The 14,692-nt window shown below is 38.8% G+C and overlaps 1 protein-coding gene across 1 annotated transcript in view; it reads left to right on the top strand.

The window, feature by feature from the left end:
* The window catches only part of LOC149191618 (K(+) efflux antiporter 5-like), a 379,177-nt gene that overhangs the window by 62,889 nt on the left and 301,596 nt on the right, over positions 1-14,692 (top strand). The window contains exons 3-7 of the mRNA XM_089406719.1: positions 11,955-12,022; positions 12,501-12,588; positions 12,736-12,797; positions 12,966-13,041; positions 13,215-13,289. Of these exons, the coding sequence (XP_089262845.1) occupies positions 11,955-12,022; positions 12,501-12,588; positions 12,736-12,797; positions 12,966-13,041; positions 13,215-13,289 (369 nt within the window). The remainder of the gene's footprint in view (positions 1-11,954; positions 12,023-12,500; positions 12,589-12,735; positions 12,798-12,965; positions 13,042-13,214; positions 13,290-14,692) is intronic.

Below are 14,692 nucleotides of genomic sequence, written 5' to 3'. Positions count from 1 at the left end.
GATCATGCCTACGCAGTGCCCGGTCATCTTTCTTAGCCAGGAAGGATTAACGTTATGGCCAGGAGGAGTTGATCTAGCTCACACTGTGATTGCGGAGAGCCAAAAGGGCTCATATTCTTCAGTTGTCGGGGTTAAGGGAGTTGTGCAGATTGTGATTTGAGGAGCTAGTGGGACACTGTTTATGTCTTTACAGAACAATGTCTAAGGAGATAGAACCAAGTTAGAGGGAAGCACTACCTTGATGGATTTCTAGCCAAGAAATCTAGCTCTGAGTTGCAGCAGCAAAGGGGGATTGGAGAGGAGTGATTCGACAGTTGGCTGATTTTTAGGAAGGAAGACGAGACTCAGAGGGAGTTTAGAAGAGGAGTAGAGATGGCAGTGAACGGATTGAGGGATCAGGATAGATTGAACGGGGCTTCCAATTTTGCCATCTAGAAGGCCAGGATCCTGGCAATCCTGGATAAACATCGCATGAAGGACTATGACTTGAAAACCGTAGCTGTCCCAGTTGACCTGAATGCTAATGAGAAGTAGGAGGAGGCCGAGGCGAAGGTGAAATGCATGATCCTAGACGGGGTCAAAGATCATGTCATACCACATATTGCTGAGAAGAACACATCAAGGGAGATGTGGGAGGTGTTGACCGCCTTATACCAGGGCTCTTCCGTATAGCGGAAGATGTTATTGGAGAATCAACTGAGGTCATATCAGATGGAGAAAGGAGAGGAGATAGTTCACTTCCTCCTCATATTGCAAGGAATTCACAACCAACTTACTTCTGTGGGGTCTACACCGGATCTAGAGTTTATGGTCAGGACTGCTCTGAATGCAGTCTCCGAGGACTGGGAGATGTTTGTCCAAATCATTTTGCGCAGAGCAACTCTCCCCAGTTGGGAAGAGATGTGGGCATCTCTTCGACAGGAAGAGATCAGGAAGTTGACCAAGGCGGGGAGTAGTGGTAAGGGAGTTCGAGTCAAGAAGGAGGAGGAGGAGGATGTGACTCTAGCATATGTGGGACAACAATGGAAGAGGAAGAAAAAGGACATCTCCAAGGTCAAGTGCTTCAATTGTGGGGAACTGGGACATTATGAATCTCAGTGCCCCAGAAAGAAAGGTGAGGGAGAAGCTTTCGATTCAAAGGAAGCTCCAGCTAAGGCAAAGAAAGATGTCGAGACTGATGACGATTGTTCCATGAGTGCTCATGCGCCTCTAGAGAAGAGGTTGTGGAGACATCAAGTTGTAGTTAGGAGGACTACATGCAGGGGCAGGATCCTTGACGTGCCCAAACTCTTGGATCACATCCGACTACGGGAGCCCTTAACGAAAGTAGCATGATGATAGGCGTTGGGTGGAGCAATGTGTGATGGAGCAACTAGGCAGTGCTAGAGTGCAGAAGTCTGTAGCAACACAGTGGAGGTTGCAGCAGTGTGAGAGGCACAGAAGAGGTTGCAGCAGCGTAGTGGCAGTAGAGGGAGCACATGATAGCAACAAAAGTGGCTTCACCATCACGAGGCTTCCAAACTGACCGGGATGTCAGTATTTGGGGGAAGTCAGTTAATTACTTCTCGGTAACTGAGTTGCAGTGCAGCAGTTGGCAGTGGCAATGGTACGGGCATCATGATTCAACATGTTGAGAGGGAGTTGCAGTACAGATGTAGTAGTGGCAGTGGCAGTGTCATGGGCAGCAGTACAAGAAGCAATAGTGTAGTGGATGTGAGGCAGCAGGCCAAGCATCAACACAAGTACCGATGCGGAGGATCAATGTGATATTTCTATGGTGAAGCATTACTAGAACACATTCCTCACTAAGAGGGAGTGTTGATTTTTGGTAGCATCGGACGTGCCTTAGCCATGAAAATTGGTGGAGAGGCTAAGGCACATGAGATGTCCAAGACCCAGAAATCGTTTGGAGAAATTCCACCCGGATGAAGAGATATTAAAATAATTAATAATTTTAATGGGACCCTAAGTCTAAACTTAGGAAAATTAAAATATTAATGTGTATTAATATAATATGGGTGAGAAAGTTCTAAATAACGAGGATCAAGCCAGATCTAGTCTTAGTCGTTGATTAGGGACTTAATCTCGGCCGTTGAATCGTCCACAGGAAAAGTATAAGAGGAGGCTTGAGGGTCAGTTGGAGATACAACAAGAAACTTGAGAGATCAGTTAGTTCGATTTTTTATGGTGTGGTTTTGCTGAGGAAATCAAACAAGTGATCAGTTGCAGTGAGGGGCAGCTCGGCAGGAGGCCAAGGAATATATATAAGAGAGGCAACAGAGTGTCGGAAGAGACAACACAGAGCCTAGGAAGGTTGACGTAGAGGCACCAGGGGTTGATGCAAAAGCTGAGGAGGCCAGCACAAAGGATGCAAGAGGGCCAAGAGGCTGACGCAGAAGTCGTAGAGGCTGACGCATAGGACTTTAGAGGCTGCGTTGAGGTGATTCAGTGGGACAGACTAAGAGCTGATTGGTTGACATAGAGCCAGAGAGGGTGACGCAGTCCCTAAGGGGGTGATGTAGTTCCAGAGAGTGCGTGGAGCAGCTTTCACTGTCCAGCATAAGGAATAGCTAAAGTCACTGTGGGATCGTTCATCCGGTTGCTAACTAGCCGGAATATTAATATTTGTCTCCGGATAAAGGTATTGCTGCCAAGGAAATTCTCTGAGGGGTGAGCCATTTCTGGCATCCTAGTTGTATTCAGAAATCTGCTTAATAATAAAACCCTCTATATGTTGCACCGGTTTTCCCTCATTGGGTTTTTCCGGGGACGATTATCCAAAAATAACGGTGTCCCTTGTGTTGTCTCAGTTTATTTCAGTTGCTGATCTTATATTTGTGAAGGCTGCAATTGTGTTTATTTCGATGTTTATATGATTAAATAACTTGTTAATGTAAATAACAAGTAGGAGATAATAAACTAGATATTGCAGTAGGGGTTTCTGATGTGTTAGATTAAAAAATTTTCACATGAACCAATTGGCTAGGCCATTTAACTGTCTCCTGGACTTGTTGGTTGCCAACAAGTCTTGCATTTTTATCTTCCACAGGGACTACCACCCATAGCTTGCTGTTGGGAGACAACTAGAACGAAGAGGTCGGGGATCAGAGTGACAACTCCCAATTTGAGTCGTTGTCACACCATGACTGTACAATTTGAACGATAACATTTTCTGGCGTTGTTGCCGGGAAATATCTTATTCTCTGCGCTTCAATGACATCTTAATCTTCTCATTATCTCATCATTTCTTATTCCATCAACACCACATTTTCTAGTGCCATTATATCTCTTCGTCTTTTCATCACTTTATCCTTTTTCCTCTCACTAATCTGTTCATCTTTTCTTTCTGCATCTTTAGCACGTGGACATTTCGGTTGGTTTCCTATTTGGGTGGCGATTCCACTTATTCGTCCATTTACAAAAGCTTACTCTAGAATAAATTTCAGTAGCTTGGTCAATCTCGCTCTCAAAGCTTGGTTGAACAAATTACATTCTAGTAAGCATTTATTTTTCTCAAATGAGAAACCCTCCTTGATATTCATTTGCTTCTTGACTAACTTTTCGGTTTTCCCCTTTTGGGCCGTGGGGTCATATTCATGTTCATATGGCGACTCCATTTTTTTCATTTCTTGCAAGAATTTCTGCTAGAAGCTTGCTTCTTGTGGATCTCTTGTTTTTTTTGAACCAAGATCTTTCTCCAACATCCATTGGCTCCTTTTCCCTTTGAAACAAGTCATCATGGATGACTGGTTTGCCCCTTTGCATTTTACTAACATTCCTCATGATATTCCGAAAAGGGCTATTGACAGATTACCTTCTATCACGGGTAATGATGCAACCATTGCTACAGATCACATCAAAAGGTTAACAACTTTCCTACAAAGATATGCTCATGCGACTGCATACAATCATGAAGAGTTCAAGATGCAACTCTTTGTCCTTTCCTTGAAAGGTGATGCTAGAAATTAGTTATGTGACTTTTTTACAATTCTTTTGATTCCTTTCAAGCCATCGTCAATGCTTTGAAAAATAGATATGGGGATCAAAAGGATTCACCTTGTGGCTCTAGTACTATGAAGAAGGATGAAAGTGATCATGTGAAGGACCCAAATATCATAGAAAGGTGTCAAGAAAATGTGCCATATTGCAGACATTGTGACCATTCTCATGATGAATCCACTTGTGTCGTTGCAAGAAGAATCCTCGATAGTGGAAGTGCAGGGACAAAGGATCAAATTAATATTGACGATGAAAAGGAAAATGATAAGCATCTTATCAAGGAATTAAAGCAAATGATTAAAGACATGCAATTCAGTCAAGCACAATTGATGAAAAACATGGAACTTAATCAAGAGAAATTGATAGCAGATCACACCAAGGATATGAGATCCATGTACAACAAATTGTTAGCCATAGAAGAAAAACATGATGAAGAGCTAAAAGTCATGGAAGCAAATCATAAGGAGGAAATGAGTTCTATTCAAGAAAATCATGATAAATTGATAAAGGACATGAAATCCAGTTAGATATCTCTTTAGAATAGGTTACATGTAATGGAAGTTACTCAGTATAATCAGAGGATCACATTTCAGGACATGATGGATACCATGGAGGAAAATCATACCAGGGAAAGCATGCTAATCAAATGAATGCCATGAGAATTAAGCAGATCACTCTACAGAATAAGCTGCAAATAATGGAAAAATCACAGGTCGAGGAGCTCCAACTCAAATCAGAGGGTCCAAAGCATAAGCTTCCCAGCTCATTGAAGCAACCTTTATCTTATTATGAAGAAGTCATTGATTCCATTGGGAAATGGTTAAATGAAGATGATCCAGGCAGGAAGGAAATTGAGGGAAATCAGATTGATACTTGCAGGATTGATCCATCGGCTTTGACAAAGTAGAGTCATGAAAATAAAGAAGAGCATGTCACAGAAGTCATGGACGTTCTAAATTTTCCATATGAGCGCTTTTCGGGTCAAGAAGGAAGTTGTGCGCCGGCCACATCATCATAAACATCACATCTTGCCGAGAGAAAACGTAAAAAGGGGAAGAGAAGAAGGAAAAGGTTTGATTCATCTGATGGTCGGGAACAACTCGATATTTGAATAAGTCAAAGTCCTCGGATCTTCAAAATTCAACACGATACATCCGAGAAGCAACCCACAAACTTGCTGAAAATTTGGCGGATGCTCAATATGCACTATATTGAAGACATCTGAGGCCATGGGCATCCTTTGTATAATATCTCTAACCCTACTCCCTTTCATTTATGTCATTAGCTAGTTTTATTTTATGCATTTAAGTTTTATGACTTTACTTTTCAGTTTGTTAGAGTAGATTTTTTCTATTCCAGTAGATATTCTATGTATGCATGGTGATTTCGATTTTGAATGGATATCTATTTGATGGAATTATGTTTTCTTGAATACATGATTCTGGATTCTCACATTGCTCCGATGAAATGTGTCCCCATATGCAGCTAGATGTTGATCCCATTTTGTCAAGATTCCAAGGAAGTAGGATCTAGAGACTTGAAGAAATTTTTCAAAGTTTAGAATCATCAGCCAATAGTCTGTTATGTCATTGTAAAACCATTTTGCAAATTTATAATGTAAATGATGCTAGTAATGCCATTTAATTATGTAACAACCTAGGTAAGCATATGATTTTGGCGACGAGTTTCATCCTAAGAGGTTTCTCGTCTCATTGATTCTCTGTGTTTATAAACACGGATGATCGGCAAAGTTTTTCCCTTCAGCCTCAACCCCAAAGCTCTAGGGTGAACTTTATCAACAAGGTCTTAGGCGAGTCCTAGTGTTTTAGTCGAGTCAATTGTAAAAGTGGTTTGGGAATAATTTAAGCTATTTGGCTAAATTATTTTATTACAAATCACTTTTTATATTAGATCATATTGTGTCGCAGAATTGGGTAAATATTTGAGGGTCTATAACGAACGGGTATACCCGCTTTGAGGATTGAATTTGTAAAATCTTATGTGTAGTTTTAGTGCATGGTCCCTCATAGTTAGACACCATGGCTAAAATATTTGAGGGTGGAAAAATAATTAATCCCCTCATCAGTCAATTAATTTTTTCTAGCAAAAAAAACTTAAATCCGAAGCCAGAAAACTAATTAATTTAGAGCCAAAATTAAAATATTAGAGAACTTAATTTCTCCAAGTGGAAAAATTCGTGGGTCTAAAAGAAGTTAATTTTTGTAGGTCTCCCACCAAGGGAATATTGGAAATTTCAAGAAAATTTGGACCTTTGAACCTTGGTGGTTAAGTCACAGACAATTTTTTGAGGAAATTAGTTCAAAATAATTATTTTTGATCTAATAAAAAATGGTTTTAATGAGAAATTCGAAAATTCCTCAAAAATAAGTATTTTCGACGACAGATTAAAAGTTGATCAAAGATTTATCAACGGTCGAGATTTCTTTGACGGGGATCAAGCCAACTAGCCGTTATTTTCCACTTCAAGGAATTTCTCTATAAATAGAAGGCTGTTGAGCTTCTATTGATCATGATGATCTTTGGTCAGATTTAATTTTGTAAACGCTAGTGTGAAACCACTGTTCTATTGGAAACGTTTGAATCTCATAATAATAGAATTTGGGGTACAGTTCATGGCGTCTTTATCTCATTGATCTATGGTGTGTGCTAGGTATGTGCTTTCCTTTCTTGTGCTTCAATATCATATGAATTGTTATTTCATTTGTAGATGATAGGAACATTCTATTGGTAAGTTTTGGGCTTATCTTAGGTGATCCGATTCATTGTATGATCTAACGATTTTTCTTAAGAAATATATATAGAGTTTGCAGGTTCCGTTGCTCTTGGGCTCCAAGTTCACATACTATGGGCATAGAGTGACCTTGTTTGGACTTCAAATATTGTATGTGGTTTTCCTACTTCGCTAATGCTGTGGTTAATATCTATCTTACAAAATACGTCTAGCCATTGTCAAATTTCATAAAAAAATTTATTCTCCAAAAATTCTTTTCAAGCATTGTATATTTCGTATATTTGTAAATATATCTTTGTAAAATATTTTTTGTAGAATAATTTTTATAACCCTTGTTTTGCAGCTCAGGTTTGGGATTTTGAAATTTTTATATATATCGGGGTTTTGGGTATTTTTGCAACCTTCCATGTATGTCCTAGGGTGAAGGCAATAACAAATGGATTAAAAAGGCATACTTGGCCCCTTCCTCCAACTCAATGGTGTGCTCAAATCCCCGGTTAGGAGGTCTCCCTGGGGGAATCTCCCCAAAAACCCGATCATTCTTTCTCAGCAAGGATTGGATATCTACATGCAACTGCTGGTTGTTGTTGGTGTCTTTTTGGGTCGTGATTAGACATTCCACTGCATACTCTATATCCTTTTTTTTCCTACATACCTGAGAGAGGAGATGTATCCCTTCGCCATACAAAAGAATAGACATGTTGCCAGAGTGAGTTGTCTAGCTCTATCATTTGTACAGGTCATATCCAAGTGATTCAAAGAGATTTCTTAGGTTTTTGAGCTAGATCTAGGCCCTTGAGGGTAAGATCTAGTCTCTAGAATTTTTGCAGGACCAACAACAAGGAATTTTGCAGTGAAATTGAAGATCTGAAGCGAATTGAATATTTTGGCGAGGGTTTTCAATCTTTTTACGGGCTTCTAGGCTCAACGTCCTCCTCAAGCCCTAGACGCTGCCCTTTTCTTCCTCCAACCCTTGGCCGCAGGCTTGATCTAGTCCCCTAAGGCTGGTCGTGACCTTTTCCCCCTTGGCCGTGAGCTTTTTTCGGCCCTGTGGGCCTAGCCGCAGGCCTAAAGGCCTCATCCCCTGCCTCGGCTTTCCCTCTTTCCTCTCTGCAGCCCCTCCTTTCCCTTCTGCTCCTCTCCGCTGACCCTTAACCTCCTGCCTTGACCCTTTAGTCCCCTCCTCCTGCCTGCCATGGCTTCTCTCCTTCCTTGGCAGCTTTCCTCACTCAGCCGCAAGCCTAAAGGACTATTTTTCTAAGGCCACAGGTCTCTCTTGCCCTGGACGGCAGGCCTTAAGGCCTCTGCAACCCTAGCCGTGGGCCTAACTTGGCCTTGTTGTCTTCTTTTCCTCACTGTTTGGCAATGAATTGATTTATGGGCTAATATCTTGGTAACTTGGTTTATTGGAGTGAATTTTGGACCAAATCTTGTGTTTGCAGGTAGTCTAATAGTGGATAAATTGTGAGCAAGAGAACTAGCTTCGTTCTAGGCCTAGAGCCTAATTGGTTTGCACTTTCTAACCCTTACCCTTATCACTGTTTTGTTACAGTTAGTCAATCTTTCATAACAGTGGTAAAATCTTCATCAAAGAGCTCTAAAATTTTATTGACAAGCAACCTAACTTTATTGACTAATCTTTGGAAGAATTTGATAAGGATTTCTTGGCTTGTTTCATGAAAAGTGAATGACTGTCATTAGCATCTTGAAGTTTGATATGTAGCAGTGATTTAACATCTTCTCATGATTTACATTTTATGTTAGTTGCTCTCATCTCAATTTAGGATAAGGAGATAAGTATTTTCGGACTGTTGACGCACTTAGCATAAGACTAATTCTCTGTAGCTTGCCGCTGTCATAAGTTTATTTGCTGCTTACTGAATATCATCTTAATATAAGTAACCTACAGCTGTCATATAGTTGTTTGTTGCTTGTCATTACATAAAGTGCTTTCATTGTTTCATGCTCCATAACAATTACTCATAGTTGAAAACATTGTTTACATAAGTTTTTTTTCTAAATGATTTGACAAGCTGGTGAAATGTCTCATTGCTATCGCACTAACACATTGGTTGCCTAAGTGAATCAATCTCAGAGATGAGTAATTGTGAATCCAGTTGAATATCATTGAATGCCTCTTGAGCAAATTGAAAATCTAATTGGTATATTGGCATCTGAAATCTAAGTGTTCCTAACTTGAAGACTTACCAATCTGATTGCATCTCTTGTTTCAATATCTCTTAAACAATTGGCTTTATCTTGGAAAAACTCCTAATTGTCTAAAAAAAGGGATTTGAGAAGGAATCATTAGATATTTGTGAATAAGTGTTCTAGTTCTACTTGCCATTAATTTCGTTATCATTTCATGATTAGTATCTCTCGTGGGTGATATCTTTATCTTGGGCATATTTGTGATCTATGAACACTTGAGCAATTGTATTGTGGATATTTATTGCATCTTGTTGGCACTTCTTAAATTCGCACATATTCTTGTTACTAAGATTGTCTTTCCATTCATCAGTTAAGTATTCTTGACATAAGATAAGTATAACAAAGTACTTAAAGTCACTAAGCAATCTTAATTCGAGAACATTCATAATCTTGCATGAAGCATTCTAAGCTAGTCTTGCATTAATAACTTATCTCCAAGCATAAAGTTGGTTGATAGATAATAGGACTACCTTTCTCGCCTAGCTTGAGGAGCTTAGCACCTCTTTAGTGGTTAACACGGTGACCTTGCAGTTGTCAGAGCCACAGTGTCTCCAGCGCCGGAGGCATTGGCTGATTAGTACCTAAGGGGAGGTATCGTTAATCAAGTCTTTGTTTGCTTCCGCTTGGCCTCTTTCTCACAACCTTCTCTAGAGACAAGCTTCAAAATAGTAGGTATCTAAATAAAAGTAATCAAGATTCTTGCATCACACCTAAGTCTTAGGATTTGCAGAGCATATAGGATAGTTAAGCATTCAAGCAGCGGTTGTTCATCCGGTTTCTTGGTATTTAATTGATATAAAGCAAGAAATTGACTCCATTAGGCATTGATATGACATCCAAATCTGATCTAATCTATAAATCTTGCTAAATTAACCAAGTGGCTTGGCCATTCAACTGTGTCTCCCGGATTTGTTGGTTGCCAACAAGTCTTCCAACAAGTCTTGTATTTCTATCTTCCATAGGGACTAGTCCCCATAGCTTGTTGTTGGGAGACAGCTAGAATGGAGAGCTCGGGGATAAGAGTGACATCCCCCGATCGGAGCCGTTGTCGCACTGTGCCTGTGCAATTTGTGCGACAATAGGGCCGTTGGAGGGATCAGTTTGATTTGGCACAAGAGCTGGGCATTCAGCAATGACAGGTGATCGAAGTGACAACAGAGTTTGGATCAAGGAAGAGGCTATCTTTCAAGGGCAGCGAATAGACTTGTGGAGGTTGAGATACCAAGGCGTACAAGTTGATTTGATTGAACATAGATCAGACTGATATGACAGGGATGAATTGGTCAATTTGTGTGGGCTGAAGAAGGCCAAATTGTGGACTGATTGGCTGGGCCATACATGCTGATTTGCATCAGACTGTACAACTACTTTTTTGCTGGGTCGAACTGCCGAAATTTCCGAGTGATTTGATGCTGTTAAAAATCCTGAAAAACGGTTGCTGTAATCAATTTTCCGAAGCTGAATAGAGTCCAAGTTTGCTGGTTTTCTCCACTTGGGGTTTACAGGGTAAAACTGTGTCAAATAATTTTTATGTGCATGGTTTTATTTTTTATTTTTGCTGTGCATAACTCAGGTAGGAACCCAGAGTATTTTTTGTTACAAATTTTCAGATCCGAAGAAATTAGTTTTATTTTTGTTTTGAGAAATTTTATCGAACATTAAATCTGATCTGGGTTCAAGAAATCTATCTAACATTGTTACTTTACATACAGTAATAGCATAGGGAGATGGTACCTACCTTGCACTAGAGATCATGATGCCACCTCATCTTACCACTATTTGCACTCAGCATAGGGGAATGGAGACCTTTCCTCTCTCATCATAGAGCAGTGGATAGATGCCCATTACCAAGTTTCTTCTCTCTTGCGGGTGATTCATCTACTTTGAATGTTAGGGGAGGTACAACAAAGAGTCCTGAACTTCTCCCTAGCATAGTACAGCCAAGGCCTCTTAGCACTGGTCATTCTCCAGAGGACATTGTCAGTCTTAGGCATTGCAATTTCTAGTAGATGATGATGATGTCTCCTCTTCTGATTTGGATACTGGCCAGGATGTAACTCTTCCATGGACCCCATTGTCTTATTTGTGTTTTAGAGGACTTGTCATGGCACAACACTGACTAGGATTCTTTCTTGCCCTGGGGTATTATGTATCTCATTTTTAAGTGTTATCCTTTTTGGTTCTTCTTTTTTCTATTTTATTGTATGTAATTCCTTTCTTACTTAACCTAAGATTTTAGAACTTCTCAGGAGATGCTCTAAGCATTCCTTACTGCTGTTGCCAAATGTTCTTCCTAGTCCTATAGGCCTATTTTGGTTGTTTACGGACATTAAGATACTTTTATTTTATTTGATTTCTAAATTTAATGTGTACACATGAACAGAGAATGACTAAAACTGGTCTTTTTAGTGGGTATTAGAAAATATTCGTTCTAATGCCAATGGGTGCATGCCAAAATCACTTGCTTATGAAAACTTGAACTCCCAAATTTTGGACCATGAGAATTAGACTAGTTGCCAACTATATATAATTTTTACATTATATTCTGAACATTAACCTTAGACAGAAAGCCGTGAATATGTATTCTACATGTATCAAATTAGTTCATTGTAAAAGGATTTGGTTTATGTAGTGATTTGCTATAACTTAGAATATATATCTATTAATCTGAATAGGTACACTCCAAAACCTTTTAAGTTTTAATTGAAATTTGGGTTTCAAATTTTGGATTGGATTGAAACATACAAGTTGCAAATTACAGTATGCTTTAGACAACATGCTCAAGAATAACCCAAGGTTGGTTCACCATCTACCATAAGCCCATATACTTTGTATGTATTTGAAGATGCGGAGATAAATCAAGATACAATTTTAGTTGATTCTGTTTTATATGTAGCAATTTTGTTATCTTTTAGCTTTATTTAGTACACAACAGAAGCTGAGGTTTGCTTTGCAAGTTTTTAACATATACTGATATAAATATATTGTTCAGGCAGTACTGGAGACTGTGGCTCGGGTTACTCATGACAAGCCCAAGAAAAATGAGACTAAAGAAGAAAAGTGAGACCTACATTTCCATATCTTCGCCCTGTATTTGCAGTTGATGTGAAAAATACATTTTCTAATTGAATTTAGTAGTCTTAAGTTTGGTATATAATAGGTCAAAGAATCTTATAGATTGAGTAGTTTGGTGAACAATTCATTTCCCCAGCTACGTGTGTTCAAGTCTCTGGAGACATGTAGCTGGTCTGTTTGTGGCACTTATGAAATAGTTGTACCTGGTGTAATAGTGGTGGCTAATCTTTCGAAGTTACCAATTCTCCAGAATTTTTCGTTCTGGTTAAAAAAAACGATTTGTATATAATAGTTCATTTTCTTAGGGCGATGAATAAGATGGTTTTCTTGTGAAATATGCAGAACTAAATATTGGATTAGGTCATGCAAAATCTCATATTGATATTTTGCCAGATTATTTTTAAGACAATTTCTTTATTCTGAAGTCTAACTTCGTGCAGAATTTGCTTGATTTCCTTCACAGTGGAACACGATCATTTCAATTGCAGGATGTTTTTAGCTTGGACAATGAGAATGGAGAAGATGATATGCCGACATTAATTGATAGAAAGGTGAATCTTAATTTTTGGTGAGGTTTAGTACTTCCAATAACTCTCTAATGAAGTTTAATTGCTATGAGAGTCCTAAACTTAAATAAACTTTTCTTAGAGATTCGTCTTGTTTTGTGTTAATATGCTTTTATATGGATGTATTTTCAGGACAATGTTTTCATAATGTCTAATCCGAAATCAAAATATCCAATACTGAAGTTGGATGTGAGGTATAAATTTTTTTTTAAAATTTTTCTGGTAGTTGTTTCATATAAAGCTTGATATTTCTCCCTGTGATCATATGAAAGTTATTTAGCTCAATTCAATGTTTTCAAGCCTTAGAATCATTCTCATATCTTCTAGCTTAACTTCTATGGTTTGTATTGTTATCCATGCAGATTCATTTTCGATTTAGTAGTCGTCATTGTCTCTGCCGCAATTGGTGGCATTGTATTTGCTTGTCTTGGGCAGCCGGTCAGTTTCTCATATTTCCAGAAATGCCTAACAAATTAATGGTTCAACAGAAGTTGAGTTTTTTGGATATAAGATTGGCCTGTCATAAATGTGGACAGTCTTAGCAGCTCTTGGCTTCATTTATTTTAGTACTAATTTTCATGATGGTTTGTAACTTATATCAACTCTGGCAGGTTATTACTGGATACTTACTTGCAGGGTCAATTATTGGGCCAGGTGGCTTGAGTTTTGTCAGTGAGATGGTACAGGTAAGCCATTGTGTGTGTTTATGTTACAACTTATTTCTGTTATGAAAATTCCTCTGCTCGCAGTCTTCATATTTAGTAGACTTTTGTATGTAGGTAGTTGCAACCAACATTTAATCTGTTTTCTTTTATGCTGTAGTTATGGACGATAGTATGGCCATGCACTTATTAGGCCTGCAGCAGAGGGTCCAATGGTTTCTATGTTGTATATCTCAATGTTTTCTTTAAATAAATTAAGTGATTGGTGGTGGGTATTTGCACTATTTAAGACCTTCAAAACGAAAGTTCCCCTACAATAAACCTAAAAGTGTCCATTAATGCTAATATGTAAAATAGAAGCCATTTGAAGTGAAAAACTTAAAGACCTTTTGAATTTCTAAGTTGTGATTTTTGAAAATAGAGTAGAGACCAACAAAACGAAAATGATTATGAGATGGCTTTTTTTAGGCTGATTTCTTTCTTTCTTTTTTAATCTTTTTAATTTATTTATTAACCATTATGAATTGGTAACTTGTTGGAGTAATCTCGGCAAGGCCCAGGATCAAATCTTTTGGTTGCCAAAACACCAACAGCCCGCAAGCCAGATATACCATTAGTTTATGACTTAGAAAGAGCTGAAATGTCCAGAACTCAATGAGGGAGCTCTATCCAGGGGTCACCTACTCTTCGTGCATTATCGCAATGGGTCAACATGTCCCAAGAGTTGAACCCGGGTGGAGAGGATCGCAAACACTTTGCCCCACCCCTTGAGCTAAACCCAAGGGACTAGGCAGATTTTACCTGAAAAATGTTGTTCCTGTTTCTGGAAACAGTTTCCTATTGTTCCCCATTTTGTGCCATGCCCTACATAGACTACGCCAAAGTTGCAGATATTTTTTGATGCTTGCGATTAACATTTCTAAAAACATGCTTCCACTCATTTCGTGTTTTATGTTGTTGATACTTGGGGGCACATAGTTTGAAACTCTGCTATCCTCTCTAGTGAATCCATGCCCTTTTGCCTTTCTTTATTATGTTGATTTACATTCACCATTATTACATGATTAAAAGAGATTGGAGGAGTGTATATTTATCTATTTTGCCTGTAGGATTTGTTTCTAACTGGGAATGGAGAAAAATTGTTGCTTCTTTTCATTTTTTATTTTGCAGAGTACACAAACATTTTAGAGTTTTTGGGTGTTCTTGGAAACTTAATTTTTAGAATATGGCAAAATGTCATGACTATTGAGCAATAACTATAAAGCATGTTCCAAAAAGCTCCAGTAGTATGAAGACAGGGGTAGCTTGCTGAGTTTTTGAGGATAGCCGGAGAGAATGCCGGTGCTCATTGTACTAGATCCCCATAAATCTAAGTTGCATGAAATGCCGAAATGTTTGGAAGTTTCCAAAACGGGTATGGCTGGAAA

Source organism: Pinus tabuliformis, chromosome 2_2 (assembly GCF_031772625.1).
Source record: "Pinus tabuliformis cultivar Carrire ecotype Pingquan chromosome 2_2, CPIR1, whole genome shotgun sequence".
In the NCBI taxonomy this organism is placed as follows: Eukaryota; Viridiplantae; Streptophyta; class Pinopsida; order Pinales; family Pinaceae; genus Pinus; species Pinus tabuliformis.
The sequence above is the reverse complement of the archived record's forward strand: the minus strand, read 5'-3'. Positions and strand labels throughout refer to the sequence as shown.